The sequence below is a fragment of the Canis lupus genome, chromosome 2 (assembly GCF_048164855.1).
Source record: "Canis lupus baileyi chromosome 2, mCanLup2.hap1, whole genome shotgun sequence".
NCBI lineage: Eukaryota > Metazoa > Chordata > Mammalia > Carnivora > Canidae > Canis > Canis lupus.
In genome coordinates, this window is record NC_132839.1 from 33109342 (window position 1) to 33130731 (window position 21390).

A 21390-nucleotide genomic window follows, 5' to 3' on the forward strand; every position below is an offset into this window, starting at 1 on the left:
TGTAATAGACTTAAAAGCTAAAAAAAATTCTAACTAGTGCCTATGACATGGAATGAATTGCCTAATTTATAAGTCACACGCTGTGCTTGCCATCTCTGGTTGTAAGGCTGCCTCCCCATCTGTATTACACTTAAACCTTCCATGGTCTGCATCCTTGTTTCATCACCTGATGCCTCTGTAATTGTGGGAGTGTTGCATCATTTCCCAGTCCACTGAGAGAACTACTCTGAGGATTTAATGAGTAAGGGCACTTAAGTGCCCATGTGGTGCCTGGTGCAAGGACATTTCCATGTACATTTGTTGCTTTCAGTTGAGAGTCACATTCAAACCAATGTTAGGAAACAGTGGATGAAACAGTGTGTATATATCTTTGCTTTAGAAACAGACCCCATTCCTATCAATAGACTTGTATATACACTCTCCAGGGCAAGGAGAGCAGTCTGCCTCCACTGCCCTCAGCAAAGAGTCTATCTTCTGAGCCTGTTGCCTGAATTTTATCAGAATTAAGCACCCAGGGCATCCTGGGTGGCTCAGCGATTTAGCACCGCCTTCAGCCCAGGGCCTGATCCTTGAGCCCCCGGGGTCGAGTCCCACATCAGGCTCCCTATGTGGAGCCTACTTCTCTCTCTGCCAGTGTCTCTGCATCTCTCTCTCTCTGTGTCTCTCATGAATAAATAAATAAAATCTTTTAAAAAATTAAGCACCCAGCCAGCATATTACCATTATATCTTCTTCCCTGACTTCATCTTTTTCCTAAATAACTTACTACATCTAAGTGTCTCTTCTCTTTCGTAGCTAAACCCATTATTTAAAAACTTTGCTCCTCTTCTAAAACCAAATTCCTATTCTGGAATATATGCTAGAAAACCTTTATTGAAATATTTGCATTCCTTTTATGAAATGAGTCTTCTTTGAAATTGCTGTGAATGTTAAAATGCTAATGGTTTTTAAAGAGTATTTTTATTTGAGCATAGTACTTTCACAAACTAAAGCTGAAATCTCTTTTTCTAGTCTGTCTATATCTTATGAAAATGTTGACACAACTAAGAAGAAACTCCCTGTTCATATCTTAGATGGTCTGACCCTGAGCTATAAGGTATGTGCTGATACACTTTATAAGAACATTGTTTTCTGTTGAAATTACAACATGCAAGTAATAGATTACTTTCTACTCTAATTTTTTGTTTTTGTTTTCATAGATCCCATGGCCTGTGGATATTGTTATAAGTTTAGAATGTCAAAAAATTTATAATCAGGTGTTCCTTCTCTTATTGCAAATAAAGTGGGCAAAATATAGTCTGGATGTTTTACTATTTGGTGGTAAGATTTGTTTTCAACAGATAAGTTATAATTGAATTTTAACCCTGAAATAAAGAAGGGGGTGATCTTTGGTCATTTTTTATGTATACATAAGTGCCCAAATCACAAGCATTTACAGCAACAGTTTTATAGATGTCAAGATTAACTTCCCTGAATGAAATACCAGAGAATTATACTATAGTCCATCTGAATTATAACAGCTTGATTAGGAATTTAGCTAGAATTGGGATGAGCACTGGGTGTTATTCTATATGTTGGCAAATTGAACACCAATAAAAAATAAATTAAAAAAAAAAGGAATTTAGCTAGAATAAATACTCTTTAATTATACAAAAATCTTTAAAATGACCAGATATTGGGACTTTGCATTTACATTTTAATGACAGTGGTAATCAGGATGATAAGGGGAACTTTTCACTGTCTTACCTACCTTCCAGAGACACTAGTGTGCCTCCTATAGAGTGCCCTTTGCAGGTTGGTGACCATATCAGAAGTCCCATCCCTGTGCAATGGCACAGGTGGGCCTTGAGTAGATGTTCTTGCCACCTTCTCTGCTCTTTCAATCCTATATAGAACTGGCAAGTACTGCTGGAAAACCACAACTTAGAGAAGGACTTTTATGTGAACAAGATACAACTGCTCGGTTTGCACCACAAAAGGAGCCAGTAAGACAGCAAATTCATCGTATGTTCCTCTTGAGAGTGAAGCTCATGCACTTTGTGAACAGCTTACACAACTACATCATGACCAGGGTTTGTACCTGGACTACTTGTGATATATTTATAAGTAAAGAGCCCAGAGAATACTTGTAGACTATAAGTAAGAAAATAGCACATATAAAATATTTGATCATAAAATAACAAGGCAGTGGGGGGAAATGTTTTTTTTAAACATGCCACAACATGTGTAACCAGAGACTCCTGTCCATGTTGTCCAGTAGCCTCTTGGGACAGGTATATCCAGAGCTCCTCTTTTGTAATTATCTTCAGAACTTGAAATATATAGCCTTTTAAGCTTTATCAGTGGTGACAGATCTGTCCCTGGAAAATGGCTTCAAATTTTAGTAACAGCCAAAAATCTGTCAGGCTAGTATGGTGTATAAAGAGGAAGATGCAGCCAGATTATGTATTTTTTCTTTAAAAAAAGAAGCAACTGATTATGAAGTAAATGAAGCTGCTTTTCTTTCTTCCCTTTTTTTCCCCAAGATTTTTAATTTATTTATTCATGAGAGACAGAAAGAGAGAGGCAGAGATATAGGCTAAGGGAGAAGCAGGTTCCCTGCGGGGAGCCTGATGTAGGATTCGATCCCAGGATCCCGGGATCATGACCTGAGCCAAAGGCAGACTTTTCAACCACTAAGCCACCCAGTTGCCCCTGAAACTGCTTTCCTTATACATCTTAAAAACAGGTCTAGAGGAAGTTTGGAATAGGAGTTCAGATATTTGAACAATAGCAGTATTTTGGAAGACAGTACTTATTTGGGATTTAAAATGGCTGCTTTAAAAAAAAAAAACTCATTTGAACGTAAGTTCTGAAAATTCAACTTATTTGGAAGAAGTGAGGCTTTGAAGCCTGTGTTTTAGACATGATGCATATGGCAGAGGTGCTTTCTGCTTACCACATATTGGCCTTCAGAGGCAGCCTTAAACCCTTAATTACTGAGAGTAAATGGTAGGAGTTTTTAAGTTTTTACTTGTTTCTTGTTTTCTCATTAAACATCTATCTTCCTTTTAAAGAAAGATCATTATAAAAACAGTGGAACTTAAAAAAACACATAAGTTGGGGATCCCTGGGTGGCGCAGCGGTTTGGCACCTGCCTTTGACCCAGGGCGCAATCCTGGAGACCCGGAATCGAATCCCACGTTGGGCTCCTGGTGCATGGAGCCTGCTTCTCCCTCTGCCTATGTTTTTGCCTCCCTCTCTCTCTGTGTGTGACTATCATAAATAAATAAAAATTTAAAAAAAAACACATAAGTTTAATTTACCTGATAATTGTTTTTTAAAAAGTCAATGCATTTTGTATGTGGTTTGATGTACTTGCCCCTGGCCACCAGGAGCAACCTGTTAGTACAAACTAAGGCATTCATTTACTGTACAAGTGGATTTCCTAAAGAACTGACCTCCACCATTATTCTAGGATAAGAATGCCAGCCTTTAAAGAAGGTACTTCGGAGCACCTGCGTGGCTCAGTGTTTGAACTGAATTTGGCTCAGGTTGTGAACCTAGGGTTCTGGGAGGGGGTCCCACATTGGGCTCCCCACAGGGAGCCTGCTTCTCCCTCTGCCTATGTCTCTGCCTCTCTCTCTCTGTCTCTCACAAATTAATAAATAAAATCTTTTTTAAAAAAGGTACTTTGTAAATTTTACAGATGTAACTATTGAAGAAAATTTGAGAGGAGTAGAAGAGGTTGATAAACAGTTTTGTGTCTAGCACACAAGTCCTCAAAGAAGTCTGCTGATTAAACTTCATCTTTCTTTTCAAGATTCTTCACAGTACAGGACTGGAGTTTCAGCATCAAGTTGAAGAAGCCAAGGATTTAGATCAATTGATTAAGATTCACTATAGATACTTGTCAACCATCCATGATCGATGTTTGCTAAGAGAAAAGGTAAGTGAGATGTCATCTGCAGATTTGGCCACTGAGGCAGGAGTGAAGCTGGCCGAGGGAAGTTGTCTATCTGCTTCGGAATTTAACACTTACTAAGCCTCTGTTCTGCAGAGTTTCAAATTTGTTACAAATTTGTGCCATATTACTAGAAATTGTGTCTGAGAGAAGCAGATGAGAACTGCATTGTGATCATCTGCACACTGCGCTTGTATTCAATTGGAAAATTCTGTCTGCAGTTGTGGAATGATACAGTGCTTTAGTCAGGAAGTGCATCCAGCTAGCAAGAATATATGGGATAAGTCCATTGGATTACTTGCTCCCTTTTGTGGATGAACTTAAATTGCCATCCCAGGAAATGGTCTCTTGCTCTATTGGTCAGCTCTGTTGCTAATATTCCCTGTATCTGATTCCAAGTGCACTTATTCATAGTCTGGCACCCTTCCATATTATACTGAAGGCTGTCATTGCACTGATGAGCTTTTTCTGTGACTCATGTAGATTAAATGAAAGTGTTGGTGTCCATGTCCAAACATAGTTATAGAGCCTGTATTTTGTCTGTGGTTTTCATCTCCAGGTCAGTTTTGTGAAAGAAGCCATCATGAAGGTATTGAATTTGGCTCTCATGTTTGCAGATGGTTGGCAAGCAGGTCTGGGGACGTGGCAGTAAGTAGCTTGTGGAACCTCTGCACTGTGACTATTTCAGCTTTCCTTTTAAAACAGGCTTTATGATGACTGCTTGTCTATGAGGGCTCACTGAAGAGTGGGGTCACAATCCTTTAGATCTGGGGCTAGAGACTGGGGCCTGGCCATTTTCATTCTCCTCATCAGGGCTGAAAGCCTTCAGGGAGCAAAACAGCGCCACCCGGTGGCGTCTGGAGCCCCTAACCCTGATCTCAACCCACTGGCAAGGGAGGTGGAATTCCACCACCATAAGGGCACCTCAACATCAGCATAGCAGGTGGCTCCACCAGAGAAGCAGCAGAAACAAGCAGTTAACACTGAGTCCACCAACCATAGAGATCTACAAAATTCAGCTCTTGGAGAAATCACTATATAGCATTGGTGATTTTTTTATTTATTTAGTCTTTCTGTTTTTTTACAGCTATTTTCTTATTTTTTCAATTCTTTTTTTATACATACATTATATATGTATATATTTTTTATCTTTGCTTTCCATTCATTGTATATTTTACTTTATTTTCATATACATACATTTTTGTTTCTTATGTTGGGATCTAGTTTCTTTTCATTTTGTGTTTTTTAAAGATTTTATTTATTTATTCATGAAAGACACAGAGAGAAAGAGACACAGAGACATAGGCAGAGGGAGAAGCAGGCTCTATGCAGGGAGCCTGATGTGGGACTCGATCCCGAGTCTCCAGGATCACACCCTGGGCTGAAGGCGGCGCTAAACCGCTGAGCCACCCGGGCTGCCCAGGATCTAGTTTCTTTTAACAAGCAGACCAAAATAATCCCAGGAGATAGTATTTTGTTTTGTTCAGTTTGTGTCTGGTTTGATGATTTTTTTTCATATTTTGCCTTCTTTTTGTTTTCTTCTGGTTTGTTATTTTTCTTATTGTTTTTCTGGTATTGTGTTTTCTTCTTTTCTGGACATAATGATCAAATGGAGAAATTCACCACAAAAGAAAGAACAGGGGATACCACTCACTACCAGGGATTTAATCAATATGAATATAAGTATAGGATAACTGAACTAGAATTTAAAATGATTATAAAGATACCAGCAGGGCTTGAAAAAACTATAGAAGATATTCAGGAATCCTGTATGGAGAAATAAAAGTGAAAATCTAACAGCCCAACTTAAAATGCTATTACTGAAATGCAGTAAAAAATAGAGCTCTAACAGCAAGGATGAATGAGCCAGAGAAGTCAGTGACACAGAAGACAAAATGATGGAGAATAAAGCTGAAAAGAAGAGAGAAAGCTACCGGATCATGAAGGGAGACTTTGAGAACTCAGCAATTCCATAAAGCAACATAACATCCAGATAATAGGGGTCCCAGAAGATAAGGGGGGGCAGACAGAAGGTATATTTGAACAAATTCTAGCTAAGAACTTCCCTAATCCAGGAAGCACAGAGGAACTCCCCCCCCCAATCAATAAAATTAGGTCAGATATCAAATACTTCAACGTAAAATAGTGAAGCTTGCAACTTTCAGAGATAAAGATAAAAATCCTGAAAGCCATTTGGGATAAGAGGTCCTTAATCTACAAGGGTAAACACAGAAGGCTGGCAACAGACCTGGTCAAAGACCTGGCAGTCTAGAAAGGACTGTCATGATATATTCAGGGTTCTAAATTGGAAAACTATGCAGCTAAGAGTATTTCAAGGTTTGTCATTCAGAATAGAAGGAGAGATAAAAGAGTTTTCAGGAAGGGGGCACCAGGGTGGTTCAGTTGGTTAAGTATCTACCTTCAATTCAACCATAATATTGGGGTCCTAGGATTGAGCTCCACATGAGGCTCTGCTCAGCAGGGAGCCTCTTCTCCCTCCCCCTCTGCCTGCCACTTCACCTACTTGTGCTTGTTCTCTCTTTTTCTGTCAAATGTATAAAACTTAAAAAAAAAAAAAGTTTAAAGAACAAACAAAAGTAATTTGTGAACACTAAACCAGCCCTGGAAGAAATATTAAAGGGAATCCTTTGAGCAGAGAGCCCCAAAGTAACAAAGACCAGAAAAGAACAATCTACAGGGACAATGACTTTACAGGTAATACAGTGGCATTAAGTTCAAATCTTTCAGTAATTATTCTGAATGTAAATGAACTAAATGTTTCAATGAAAAGACATATGGTATCAGAATGGATAAAAAAATAAGTCCCATCAATATGCTGCTTATAAGAGAGACTTATTGTAGACCCAAAGATACCTCCTGATTTAAAGTGTGAACATGGAGAACCATTTATCATGCCAGTGGACATAAAAAAAGAAACCTGAAGTAACCATCCTTTTATCAAACAAACTAGATTTTAAACCAAAGACTTCAATAAAAGAATTGGTACACTATATATCATAATTAAAGGGTCTATCCAACAAGATCTAACAATTGTAAATATTTATGCCCCTAACTATGGAGCAGACAATTATATAAACAGTATACTGTTAATAATAACAGTATTAAACACATTGATAATACAATAATAGTAGGGGACTTTAACACCCTGCTCACAGCAATGGACAGATCATCTAAGAAGATCAAACAAGAAAATAGGGGCTTTGAAATGACACACTGGACCAGATGGATTTCAGTTTATATCCAGAGCATTTCATCCTGAGGCAAAAGAATACACATTCTACTCAAGTACACATGGAACATTCTCCAGAATAGATCACATACTGGGTCACAAATTAAATATCAACTGGTACCAAAAGATTAAGACTATACTATGCCTATTTTCAGACCACTTTAAAACGTGAACTCCATCACAAGAGAAAATTTGGAAGTGACACAAATACATGGAGGATAAGGGGCATTGCTACTAAGAAAGAACTGGGTCAACCAGGAAATTAAAGAATTTTTTTTAAAACATGGAAGAAAATGAAAACATGATAGTTCAAAACTTTTGGGATGAAACAAAGATAATTATAACAGGAAAGTATATAGCAAGACAGTACTCAAGAATCAAGAAAAGTCTCCAATACACAACCTAAACTTAGACCTAAAGGAACTGGAGAAAGCACAGCAAATAAAGTGTAAATCCAGCAGAAGAGAATAAAGATTAGAACAGAAATCAATGATCTATAGGTTTTTTTAAAAAACCATATTAGAACACATCAACGAAACTAGGAGCTGGTTCTTTGAATTAATATTGATAAACACCTAACCAGATTATAGAAAGAGAAAGGACCCAAATTAATAAAATCGTGAATGAAAGAGGAGAAATCTTAACCAACACTGAAGAAATACAAGCAATTATAAGAGAATATTATGAGCAACTATATGCCAACATATTGGGCAATCTGGAAGAAATGGATGCATGCCTAGAAACATATAAACTACCAAAACTGAAACAGAAAGAAATAGAAAACTGAACAGATCCACAACCAGGAAAGAAATTGAAGTAGTAATCAAAAATCTCCCAACAAACAAGAGTCTAACAAATAAGAGGTAAGCCTCCCAGCAAAATTCTACCAAACATTTAAAGAATTAATACATATTCTGAAGCTATTTCAGAAATTTAAAATGAAAACTTCCAATCTTGCAAAAACTCTCAACAAGATACTAGCCAATAGGATCCAATAGTACATTAAGATTATACACCATGACCAAGTATGATTTATCCCCGGGACACAAGGCTGGTTCAACAATCGTAAAACAATCAATGTGATTCATCATATCAGCAAGAGAAAAACCAAGCACCATATGATCCTCTCATTAGATGCAGAGAAAGCATTTGACAAAATACAGCATCCATTCCTGATGAAAACTCTTCAGAGCGTAGGGATAGAGGGAACATTCCTCAACATCTTAATGCCATCTACCAAAAGCCCACAGCAAATATAATTCTCAATGAGGAAGCACTGGGAGCCTTTCCCCTAAGACCAGGAACAAGACAGGGATGTCCACTCTCACCCCTGCTATTCAACATAGTACTAGAAGTCCTAGCTTCAGCAATCAGACAACAAAAAGAAATGAAAGGCATTCAAATTGGCAAAGAAGTCAAACTCTCCCTCTTCGCCGATGACATGATACACTACATAGAAAACCCAAGACTCCACCCAAGATTGCTAGAACTCATACAGCAGTTTGGCAGTGTGGCAGGATACAAAACCAATGCCCCGAAGTCAGTGGCATTTCTATACACTAACAATGAGACTGAAGAAAGAGAAATTAAAGAGTCCATCCCATTTACAATTGCACCCAAAAGCATAAGATACCTAGGAATAAACTTAACCAAAGAGGTAAAGGATATACCCTAAAAACTATAGAACACTTCTGAAAGAAATTGAGGAAGACACAAAGAGGTGGAAAAATATTGCATGCTGATGGATTGGCAGAATTAATATTGTGAAAATGTCAATGTTACCCAGGGCAATTTACACGTTTAATACAATCCCTATCAAAATACCATGGACTTTATTCAGAGAGTTAGAGCAAATTATTTTAAGATCTGTGTGGAATCAGAAAAGACCCCGAATAGCCAGGGGAATTTTAAAAAAGAAAACCATAAAAAAAAAAAAAAAAAGGGATCCCTGGGTGGCGCAGCGGTTTAGCGCTTGCCTTTGGCCCAGGGCGCGATCCTGGAGACCCGGGATCGAATCCCACGTCGGGCTTCCGGTGCATGGAGCCTGCTTCTCCCTCTGCCTATGTCTCTGCCTCTCTCTCTCTCTCTCTCTCTCTCTCTCTCTCTCTCTCTGTGTGACTATCATAAATAAATAAATTAAAAAAAAAAAAAAGAAAACCATAGCTGGGAGCATCACAATGCCAGATTTAAGGTTGTACTACAAAGCTGTGGTCATCAAGACAGTGTGGTACTGGCACAAAAACAGACACATAGATCAATGGAACACAATAGAGAATCCAGAAGTAGACTCTCAACTTTATGGTCAACTAATATTCGATAAAAGAGGAAAGACTATCCACTGGAAGAAAGACAGCCTCTTCAATAAATGGTGCTGGGAAAATTGGACATCCACATGCAGAAGAATGAAACTAGACCACTCTCTTGCACCATACACAAAGATAAACTCAAAATGGATGAAAGATCTAAATGTGACACAAGATTCCATCAACATCCTAGAGGAGAACACAGGCAACACCCTTTTTGAACTCAGCCACAGTAACTTCTTGCAAGATACATCCACGAAGGCAAAAATGAACTATTGGGACTTCATCAAGATAAGAAGCTTTTGCACAGCAAAGGATACAGTCAACAAAACTCAAAGACAACCTACAGAATGGGAGAAGATATTTGCAAATGACGTATCTGATAAAGGGCTAGTTTCCAAGATCCATAAAGAACTTATTCAACTCAACACCAAAGAAACAAACCAATCATGAAATGGGCAAAAGACATGAAGAGAAATCTCACAGAGGAAGACATAGACATGGCCAACATGCATATCAGAAAATGCTCTGCATCACTTGCCATCAGGGAAATACAAATCAAAACCACAATGAGATACCACCTCACACCAGTGAGAATGGGAAAAATTAACAAGGCAGGAAACCACAAATGTTGGAGAGGATGTGGAGAAAAGGGAACCCTCTTACACTGTTGGTGGGAATGTGAACTGGTGCAGCCACTCTGGAAAACTGTGTGGAGGTTCCTCAAAGAGTTAAAAATAGACCTGCCCTACGACCCAGCAATTGCACTGCTGGGGATTTACCCCAAAGATGCAGATGCAATGAAACGCCGGGACACCTGCACCCTGATGTTTCTAGCAGCAATGTCCACAATAGCCGAAATGTGGACGGAGCCTCGGTGCCCATCGAAAGAGGAATGGATAAAGAAGATGTGTTTTATGTATACAATGGAATATTCCTCAGCCATTAGAAATGACAGATACCCACCATTTGGTTCAACGTGGATAGAACTGGAGGGTATTATGCTGAGTGAAATAAGTCAATCGGAGAAGGACAAACATATGTTCTCATTCATTTGGGGAATATAAATAATAGTGCAAGGGAATAGAAGGGAAGGGAGAAGAAATGTTTGGAAAATATCAGAAAGGGAGACAGAACGTAAAGACTCCTAACTCTGGGAAACGAACTAGGGGTGGTGGAAGGGGAGGAGGGCAGGGTGGGGGGAATGGGTGACAGGCGCTGAGGGGGGCACTTGATGGGATGAGCACTGGCTGTTATTCTTTATGTTGGCAAATTGAACACCAATAAAAAATAAACTTATTATTAAAAAGTAAATAAGGAATTTTAAAAAAAGGAATATTACTCAGCCATTAGAAATGATAAATACCCACCATTTGCTTCAACATGGATGGAACTGGAGGTTATTAAGTGAAATACTTATTTCACTGAGTGAAATAAGTCAATCGGAGATGAACAAACATATGGACTCATTCATTTAGGGAATATAAAAAAATAGAAGGGAGTAAAGGGGATAGGAGAGAAAGAGTGGGAATTATCAGTGAGGGTGACAGAACATGAGAGACACCTAACTCTGGGAAATGAACAAGGGATGGTGAAAAGGGAGGTGGGCGGAGCATTGGGGTGACTGGGTGACCGGCACTAAGGGGGACACTTGATGGGATGAGCACTCGGTGTTATGCTATATGTTGGCAAATTGAACTCCAATAAAAAAATAAATAAGAGGATGGGACGGGCAGCCCCAGTGGCCCAGCGGTTTAGAGCCGCCTTCGGCCTGGGGTGTGATCCTGGAGACCCGGGATCGAGTCCCACGTCAGGCTTCCTGCGTGGAGCCTGCTTCTTCCTCTGCCTGTGTCTCTGCCCCTCTCTCTCTGTATCTGTCATGAATAAATAAATAAAATTAAGAAAAAATATATATATATATATTAAAAAAAAAAGAGGATGGGATCTCTCTAATATGTACTCGTGGACTTAGAATGAAAACTCAGGCCTTTGTTAGCAAAATAAGCTTAAATTGACATCAATTAAAATATAAATACAATCTAATTAAAAGATAGAATTGGTCTATTTTATACCTTTACAAAATAACTGTTAAATGCCGTATGTTTCTGTATTGTAGTGGACTAAACCCTCTGAGTCTAAATAAAGATTCATCCTTTTTTAAACAAATAGGGGATCCCTGAGTGGCTCAGCGTTTTAGTGCCTGCCTTTGGCCCAGGGCGCAATCCTGGAATCCCGGGACCCACGTCGGGCTCCCGGCATGGAGCCTGCTTCTCCTCCTCCTGTGTCTCTGCCTCTCTCTCTCTCTCTCTCTATGTCTATCATAAATAAATAAGTAAATAAATCTTTTTTAAAAATAAATAAATAATAAAATTCATAATTGCAGCAAAAATAAAAGTCTTACTTGCTTTGTTATGACTGTCTCATAGTGTGTAAAGCACCTTTTTCTCTCCATATCACTGTGAGATAAAGGAGAAAATAACACTGCTGCATATGCTTGTCTAAAATTGAACTGTTTCAATTTCTTCAAAAGTAAATTGTTAGAAAAATAACAGGAGTTAGGAGGGCTTAAGAAGCATTATTTGCCATTATAGTTTATGGAAATTAACTTACAGACTTAAAGCAAAAGAATGAAAAATTTCAAAAGCAACTTGAAATTTGAGTACTGACTGGTTTTTTGATTATATTAAAATGTATATAATATATATAAAATATAAAATTATATTAAAATATTAAGGATTTTCAAGCAAATGATATTGTGGCTATGTTTGAAAAAGGGTTTTATCTTTAATGTATACACACTGAAATACTTACGTCAGTATGCTGTCATGCCTCAAATTTGCTTCTAAGTGTGGTAGGGCTGGCTGTGCATAGAACTCCTAGGTGGTACATGCCTGCTGAAGCTGGATGTGGATGTGTGAATGTCCTCTGGGCTCTCTTTCTATGTATGTTGCATATTGCCCATAATAAAGTTTTGTTATTTAATTTAAAGATTTTATTCTTTATGATTTATTTTATTTAAATTCAATTAACATATAGTGTATTATTAGTTTCAGTGGTAGAATTTAGTGACTCATTATCCTCTATAACACTCAGTGCTCATTATATCACATGCCCTCCTTAATGCCCAGCACCCAGTGACCCCATCCCCCCCCCAGCATCCCTCAGTTTGTCTCTTAATGGTTTGTCTCCCTCTCTGATTATCTTATTTTTCCCTCCCGTTTTTGTAGGGTTTTATATCTTTAATGTAGTCTTTGTTTCAAAAGAAGGTATGTAAATGAAAATAAAGAAATGTGTAATGGGAAAGGGAACATCCCCAGTCATCTCAGCTTCAGAACTCAGTACCACCTAAAAGGAAGCTTTATGTCCTAATGACTTTTTCTTCAAACATTTGGAAAGCTTGTATTTTAAGGTTGGGCAGGAAATTTTGTATTTCTTTAGACTTTGGCAATTAAACTGAAGTACATCTGGAATTCCTCTAAAGATATTTTGTAACCTACTCATTAACCCTTTATATACTTAAATTGAAATTTACTTTCTTTCCTAGAATGGAATCTATAGAGAAAATGGAGTCTGATTTTAAAAACTGCCATATGTTTCTTGTAACCATTTTAAACAAAGCTGTCTGTAGAGGATCCTTTCCCCATTGTGAGTATACCATGTTAAATTATTACTACTTTTGTATTTTCTTGTAGCTAAGTCTGCATGTTATTATTTTGGTACTAATCTCATGAAGAATTAGAAATTTTTATCTATTCAAACTTGGAAAGTCCCTCAGCAGTTGTGCCATGCTTTGACTTATTTTTTCAGAATTACAATGTGGTAAGTGAATATCAGATGCTTTTATTTTTTTAAAGGTTTAGAACTATTATTAAGTAAACCAGAATAGATCTCAGTCATACCCTACTATTATGTGTAGTACGTTTCATCTGTAGAAACAGGACTAAGTAGTATCTTTGCACAGCTTTTTTTTTTCCAGAAACGTATGGGTTTAATCTCTTCCCTTTTTTTGTGTATTCTAATTGTGATGTACTAATTAAGAGTAGCTGAACATTTTTAAAAACACGTGTTAGAGCAAACATTAACCTATTTGTCCATTTTGCATTGGGTGATTGTTTCACAAAGAGGATCCATTCATAGGTTAGAACATAGCATTTTGTATGAGCTGACTCCAGATTCTATGACACAGGAGACAATCGTGATTTGTTCAGTGAAATGCAAGATGTTTTGTTTTCAGCATTAAAATCTTAAAAATGAAGTAAACCTTACTTTTTCAATTTGTATTTAATAAGCCTTATTTTCAAATATTTAAACCTATTTTGTAACCTTATTTTGTATTATTTCCACAGTGGAATCTCTTGCACTGTCACTCATGGCTGGAATGGAACAAAGTTAAATATCTTTAATGTAGTAAATACCTAAGATTGATCTTTATACAAATATAATTCCACCACATGCAGCTGAGGAATCAGAATCTCTGTTCTGATTCATTTTAAAAACTATTCTCTACTGTCTAGACAAGTAGATTTGCAGATGTTTTCTTTGGAAATTATTGGATAGTATACAAGGTTATGTATATAAAATTTTATCAATAAAGCAAAGTGTATATAAGCTGTTTATACTTATATATTTCCTACTGTAAGATACATTGTTGGTATCTTACCTTTAAATGTGAATTATGTCATTTGCAATTACTGCTATTAAAAAGAGGACATTTTAAAATCTATTCTCCTTTTGCTTGGTTGCAGAAATTCTTTTTTTTTTTTTTTTTTTTTTTTTTTTTTTTGGTTGCAGAAATTCTTACATAGTTTTTCTTTGTTTCTGTTATTTTTTTACGTCTTATTTAAATTCAAGTTAGTTAACATACAGTGTATTACTAGTCTCAGGAGTAGAATTTAGAACTATTATTAAGTAAAGTAGATGGCAGAATAGATCTCAGTCATACCCTACTATTATGTGTAGCTTTTGTAACTCTTCCTTATCAGAGGATAGAGTTTTTTAGCAATTTCAAAAGCTTCCAGGAAAGTGCAGGTGTAACAGTTCAAAATACCATGTGAGGCAGACAGACGTTTTATGGGCTAAATCAAAGGGAGAAGGTAGCTGTTTGATCTGTAGAAACAGAGGACTAAGTAGTATCACTTGCTTCTAACACCCAGGGCTCATTCCATCATGTGCCCTCCTCAATACCTATCATGCTCTTTTTTTTTTTTTTTTTTTTAATTTATTTTTTTATTGGTGTTCAATTTACTAACATACAGAATAACACCCAGTGCCCGTCACCCATTCACTCCCACCCCCCGCCCTCCTCCCCTTCTACCACCCCTAGTTCGTTTCCCAGAGTTAGCAGTCTTTATGTTCTGTCTCCCTTTCTGATATTTCCCACACATTTCTTCTCCCTTCCCTTATTTTCCCTTTCACTATTATTTATATTCCCCAAATGAATGAGAACATATAATGTTTGTCCTTCTCTGACTGACTTACTTCACTCAGCATAATACCCTCCAGTTCCATCCACGTTGAAGCAAATGGTGGGTATTTGTCATTTCTAATAGCTCTTATCCAACCCCCTCAACTACCTCCCCTCCAGCAACCCTCAGTTTGTTCCCTATAGTTAAGAGTCTCTTATGGTTTGCCTCCCTCTCTGTTTCCCTCTTATTTATTTTTCCTTCCCTTCCCCTATGTTTATTTGCTTTTGTTTCTTAAATTCCACAAGTGAAATCTTATAGTATTTGTCTTTCTTTGACTGACTTCACTCAGCATAATACCTTCTAGTTCTATCCACATTGGTGCAAATAGCAAGATGCCATTCTTTTTGATGGCTGAGTAATATTCCAGTATGTGTGCGTGTGTGCGCACACACACACGCCATGTTTTTATACATTTGGCTGCGCCAGTTTGCATTCCCACTAGAAGTGTAAGAGGGTTCCCCTTTCTCCACATCCTCGCCCACACATGTTGTTTCCTGAGTTGTTGATTTTACCCATTCTGACCAGCTTTTAGTTTTATTGATCAGTTCTACTGGTTTTTATTGTTGTTTCTATATCTTTTTTTCCAGACATTTATGTATTTATCTGAGAGAGAAAGTACAGTGGGGAGGAGCAGAGAGAGAGAAAGAGTCTTAAGCTGACTCTGCACTGAGCATGGAGCTTGATGTAGGGCTCAATCTCAAGACCCTGAGATCAGGACCTTAGCCTAAAACAAGAGTTTTGGCTTAACTGTGCCACCCATGCACTCCTCTATACCATTTCTTTCTGCTCTATATTCTCTTCTGCTGGCTTTATGCTTTATATGCTGATCCTTTTCTAGGATTAGGTTGTATATTTGAGACCTTCCTTGCTTTTTGAGAAAGGCCTGTATTACAGTGTACTTACCTCTTAAGGCTGCTTTTACTGTCTTTGTTTTAAAATGTAGTTTGAAAAAAAAAGTAAAATGTAGTTTGTCTGATGTAAGCATGGCTACCCCTGGCTTTCTTTTGAGATCTGTTAGTATGATCAGTTGGTTCTTCATCCCCTCAGTTTCAATCTGGAGGTATCTTTAGATCCAAAATTAGTCTCTTCCACACAGCATATCGATGGGTCTTGTTTTTTATCCATTTTGATACTTGTGTCTTTTGATTGGAGCATTTAGTCCATTTTACATTCAGAATGATTGTTGAACGATATGAATTCAGTGCTGATGTACGGGGGTAAAGGAGGACAGTGGGCAGAATGGTGTTGCCCTGCTCCCTCTATCCCTGAGCAGGGAGTTCACACCCACCACTCCTGAGGAAGCTCTCACAGAAGAGCAAAGAGTCACCTCTCTTCTGTCCCCAGCTTCCATCAGATCCCTGGCTCCACCCTGCCAGCATCCAAGCTGTCTGCCTGCCAGGTTGCACAACACTTCTGTATTTTATTTCAGGCATGGAGCTGGGTTTCAAAACTCCACCAACTTTAAAGATCCCTGAGGTGCAGACCCACATTGTTCCTCTGGAGAAGGGTCTCCCCATACTTTTGCCATCTGCCGGTTTGTCCCAGAAATCAGTTGTGACAGCACAGCCATTTGGAGTTTATGGTAAAGATCAGCAAATAGATAGCAACATGGCTTGCTGCCCTCAGCCTTTGTTCCCATGCAAGGGAATAGCACAGCCAGTGGTGCCCTTGGAGCAGTTGTACCCGCTCTCCCAAATGCATTGAAGTGGGAAATTGAGTCCTGAGACCATGGTGCCTGCTCCCAAGCCTCCACCCTCCTTCCCACCCATAAGGAACAACCCTGGTAATGTAACAGACATCCAAAACTTTAGAGTTTGTGCTCTACTGCTTAATAGTACTTGTGGTAGTCAGCCCCTTTCCTTTTCCTCCCACAATGGTTTAGGGGAAGAGTTTTTCTTGTGCAATGCCATGCATGCTGATCACTGTTTCTCTCTGTCTCTGTCTCTCTCTCTCTCCAGTCTCCATGATCAGGCCCCCCCTCCCATTGCAGCACCTGTAGTTCTTTTCTCCCCCAAGTCAACTCTCCACAGCTCCTACCTTCTATGATTTTTGTTATTTTCTACCCCTAGTGCAGTTTGGCTCTCTCACTCCTCAGATCAATTTCTTGGGTGTTCAGGATGCCTGGGTGGCTCAGTGGTTGGGCCTCTGCCTTTGGATCAGGTCATGATCCCAGGGTCCTGGGATTGAGTCCTGCATCGGACTCCCTGCAGGGACCCTGTTTCTCCCTCTGCCTGTGTCTCTGCCTCTCTCTGTGTCTCTCATGAGTAAATAAATATAATCTTTATTTATTTTAAATAAATAAATGTTAAATGATTTTATATTTATCTAATTGTGTTCGAGAGATAAGGCAAGTCTAGCTCCCCACCCCACTCCTCCACCATCTTAACTCCTCTCTGCAAAGGGATTTTCTTTTCTAATATTTTTATTTATTCATGAGAGACCTAGGCAGAGGGAGAAGCAAGCTGTCTAAAATAAAGGAAATACACAAAGGATAGGGCTTCAGATAATCAAATGCCATTTAGGATGTATTATGATAAACATGGACATTCCTATGTCTGATAGTGAAGATGACAAGGTGTAATTAATTTATTGATAATTATGCCCTTTTAATGATGTATTTGTTTCTTATTTGTGCTCTTCACTGCACTGTGAGATCCTTGGGAGCACGTCTGTATATGACCACGTTATGGTCAGCATCTGTCATGGGGCAAGGTGTACAGTAGGTGCTCAGTGTTTGTTGAATGAGTGAGTACCTAGCACAATGAAAAATAGATTATCTGTGTCATGAACCTATACATCTGCATATAAACCAGGATCAGAGTTCCATGTTGTATTCCAGCATATGAGAAGAAGTGCAGTTATGCCCTTGTTTTTGTATGTTGGCTTTTACAAGTCAGTCAGCTTCTTTGCATTGAATTAGGACATATGTTGAACTTAAATTTAAATTAAGTTTTCCATTTACTGGCTTGTAAATTGACTTTCTCTTTTTATTTTTTTTTAATTTTAATTTTAAGTAATCTCTACACCCAATGTGGGACTCAAACTCAAAACCCTGAAATCAAGAGCCACATGCTGTACCAACTGAGCCAGATAGGCATCCATATTTCTATTTTTGTTTTTATTTATTTTACTTTTTTTTTAATTGGAGTTCAATTTGCCAACATACAGAATAACACGCAGTGCTCATCCCATCCAGTGGCCCCCTCAGTGCACATCACCCAGTCACCCCCACCCTCCGCCTGTCTCCCTTTCTACCACCCCTATTTCGTTTCCCAGAGTTAGGAGTCTCTCATGTTCTGTCTCCCATTCTGATATTTCCCACTCATTTTTTTCTCCTTTCCTTTATTCCCTTTAACTAATTTTATATTCCCCAAATGAATGAGACCATATAATGTTTGTCCTTCTCCGATTGACTTATTTCACTCAGCAAAATACACTCCAGTTCCATCCATGTCGAAGCAAATGGTGGGTATTTGTTGTTTCTAATGGCTCAGTAACATTCCATTGAATACATAGACCACATCTTCTTTATCCATTCATCTTTCGATGGACACCGAGGCTCCTTCCACAGTTTGGCGATTGTGGACATTGCTGCTAGAAACATCGGGGTGCAGGTGTCTTGGCATTTCATTGCATCTGTATCTTTGGGGTAAATCCCTAGCAGTGCAATTGCTGGGTCGTAGGGCAGGTCTATTTTTAACTCTTTGAGGAACCTCCACACAGTTTTCCAGAGTGGTTGCACCAGTTCACATTCCCACCAACAGTGTAAGAGGGTTCCCTTTTCTCCGCATCCTCTCCAACATTTGTGGTTCCCTGTATTGTTAATTTTCCCCATTCTCACTGGTGTGAGGTGGTATCTCATTGTGGTTTTGATTTGTATTTCCCTGATGGCAAGTGATGCAGAGCATTTTCTCATGGCCTGATGCAGGCCATGTCTATGTCTTCCTCTGTGAGATTTCTCTTCATGTCTTTTGCCCATTTCATGATTGGATTGTTTGTTTCTTTGCTGTTGAGTTTAATAAGTTCTTTATGGATCTTGGAAACTAGCCCTTTATCTGATACGTCATTTGCAAATATCTTCTCCGATTCTGTAGATTGTCTTTGAGTTTTGTTGACTGTATCCCTTGCTGTACAAAAGCTTCTTATCTTGATGAAGTCCCAATAGTTCATTTTTGCTTTTGTTTCTTTTGTCTTTGTGGATGTATCTTGTAAGAAGTTACTGTGGCCGAGTTCAAAAAGGGTGTTGCCTGTGTTCTCCTCTAGGATGTTGATGGACTCTTGTCTCACATTTAGATCTTTCATCCATTTTGAGTTAATCTTTGTGTATGGTGCAAGAGAGTGGTGTAGTTTCATTCTTCTGCATGTGGATGTCCAATTTTCCCAGCACCATCTATTGAAGAGACTTTCTTCCAGTGGATAGTCTTTCCTCTTTTATCGAATATTAGTTGACCATAAAGTTCAGGGTCCACTTCTGGATTCTCTATTCTGTTCCATTGATCTGTGTGTCTGTTTTTGTGCCAGTACCACACTGTCTTGATGACCACAGCTTTGTATACAACCTGAAATCTGGCATTGTGATGCCCCCAGCTATGGTTTTCTTTTTTAATATTCCCCTGGCTATTCGGGGTCTTTTCTGATTCTACAGAATTCTTAAAATAATTTGTTCTAACTCTCTGAAGAAAGTCCATGGTATTTTGATAGGGATTGCATTAAACGTGTATATTGCCCTGGGTAACATTGACATTTTCACAATATTAATTCTGCCAATCCATGATCATGGAATATTTTTCCATCTCTTGTGTCTTCCTCAATTTCTTTCAGAAGTGTTCTATAGTTTTTAGGGTATAGATCCTTTACCTCTTTGGTTAGGTTTATTTCTAGGTATCTTATACTTTTGGATGCAATTGTAAATGCGAGTGACTCCTTAATTCCTCTTTCTTCAGTCTCATTGTTAGTGTATAGAAATGCCACTGACTTCTGGGCATTGGTTTTGTATCCTGCCACACTGCCAAATTGCTATATGACTTCTAGCAATCTTGGGGTGGAGTCTTTTGGGTTTTCGATGTACAGTATCATGTCATCTGTGAAGAGGGAGAGTTTGACTTCTTCTTTGCCAATTTGAATGCCTGTCATTTCTTTTTGTTGCCTGATTGCTGAGGCTAGGACTTCTAGTACTATGTTGAATAGCAGAGGTGAGAGTAGACATCCCTGTTTTGTTCCGAATCTTAGGAGAAAGGTTCCCAATGTTTCCCCGTTGAGAATGATACTTGCTATGGGCTTTTCCTAGATGGCTTTTAAGATGCTGAGGAATGTTTGCCCTATCCCTACACTCTGAAGAGTTTTCATTAGGAAGGGATGTTGTATTTTGTCAAAGGCCTTCTCTGATCTATTAAGAGGATCATATCGTTCTTGTTTTTTCTCTTGTTGATATGAGCTATCACATTGATTGCTTTACAAATATTGAACCAGCCTTGCATCCCGAGGATAAATCCCACTTAGTCATGGTGGATCATCTTCTTAATGTACTGTTGGATCCTATTGGCTAGTATCTTGTTGAGAATTTTTGCATCAGGGATATTGGGCTGTAATTCTCCATTTTTGGTGGGATCTTTGGTTTTGGAATGAAGGTGATACTGGCCTCATAGAACAAGTTTGAAATTTTCTCTCTCTTCTTTTTAATAAGGCTGGCTAATGGTTTATGTATCTTACTAATTCTTTCAAAGCACAATGAGATACCACCTCACACGAGTGAGAATGGGGAAAATTAACAAGAGAGGAAACCACAAATGGAGAGTATGCGGAGAAAGGGGAACCCTTTTACACTGTTGGTGGAATGTGAAATGGTGCAGCCACTCTGGAAAACTGTGTGGAGGTTCCTCAAAGAGTTAAAAATAGACCTGCCTTACGACCCAGCAATTGCACCGCTGGGGATTTACCCCAAAGATGCAGATGCAATGAAACGCCAGGACCCCTGCACCCCGATGTTTATAGCAGCAATGTCCACAATAGCCAAACTGTGGAAGGAGCCTCGGTGTCCATCGAAAGATGAATCGATAAAGATGTGGTTTAAGTATACAATGGAATATTACTCAGCCATTAGAAATGACAAATACCCACCATTTGCTTCAACGTGGATGGAACTGGAGGGTATTATGCTGAGTGAAATAAGTCAATCAGAGAAGGACAAACATTATATGGTCTCATTCATTTGGGGAATATAAATAATAGTGAAAGGGAATAGAAGGGAAGGGAAAAGAAATGGGTAGGAAATATCAGAAAGGGAGACAGAACATAAAGACTCCTAACTCTGGGAAACGAACTAGGGGTGGTGGAAGGGGAGGAGGGCGGGGGGTGGGGGTGAATGGGTGACGGGCACTGAGGGTGGCACTTGACGGGATGAGCACTGGGTGTTATTCTTATGTTGGCAAA

At 38.7% G+C, this 21390-nt stretch overlaps 1 protein-coding gene across 15 annotated transcripts in view; it reads left to right on the forward strand.

Moving 5' to 3' along the window:
• Window positions 1-21390, forward strand: part of TUBGCP5 (tubulin gamma complex component 5) — a 96500-nt gene that overhangs the window by 44051 nt on the left and 31059 nt on the right. For 10 of the 15 annotated variants that reach the window (XM_072795158.1, XM_072795211.1, XM_072795215.1 and 7 more), the window contains 6 exons: window positions 1012-1096; window positions 1200-1320; window positions 1894-2072; window positions 3803-3928; window positions 4503-4591; window positions 13041-13141. In XM_072795158.1, the coding sequence (XP_072651259.1) occupies window positions 1012-1096; window positions 1200-1320; window positions 1894-2072; window positions 3803-3928; window positions 4503-4591; window positions 13041-13141 (701 nt within the window). Of the gene's footprint in view, window positions 1-1011; window positions 1097-1199; window positions 1321-1893; window positions 2073-3802; window positions 3929-4502; window positions 4592-13040; window positions 13142-13842; window positions 14220-21390 lie in introns of those variants that run through there. The other 5 variants (XM_072795194.1, XM_072795188.1, XM_072795200.1 and 2 more) reach the window with 2 other exon arrangements.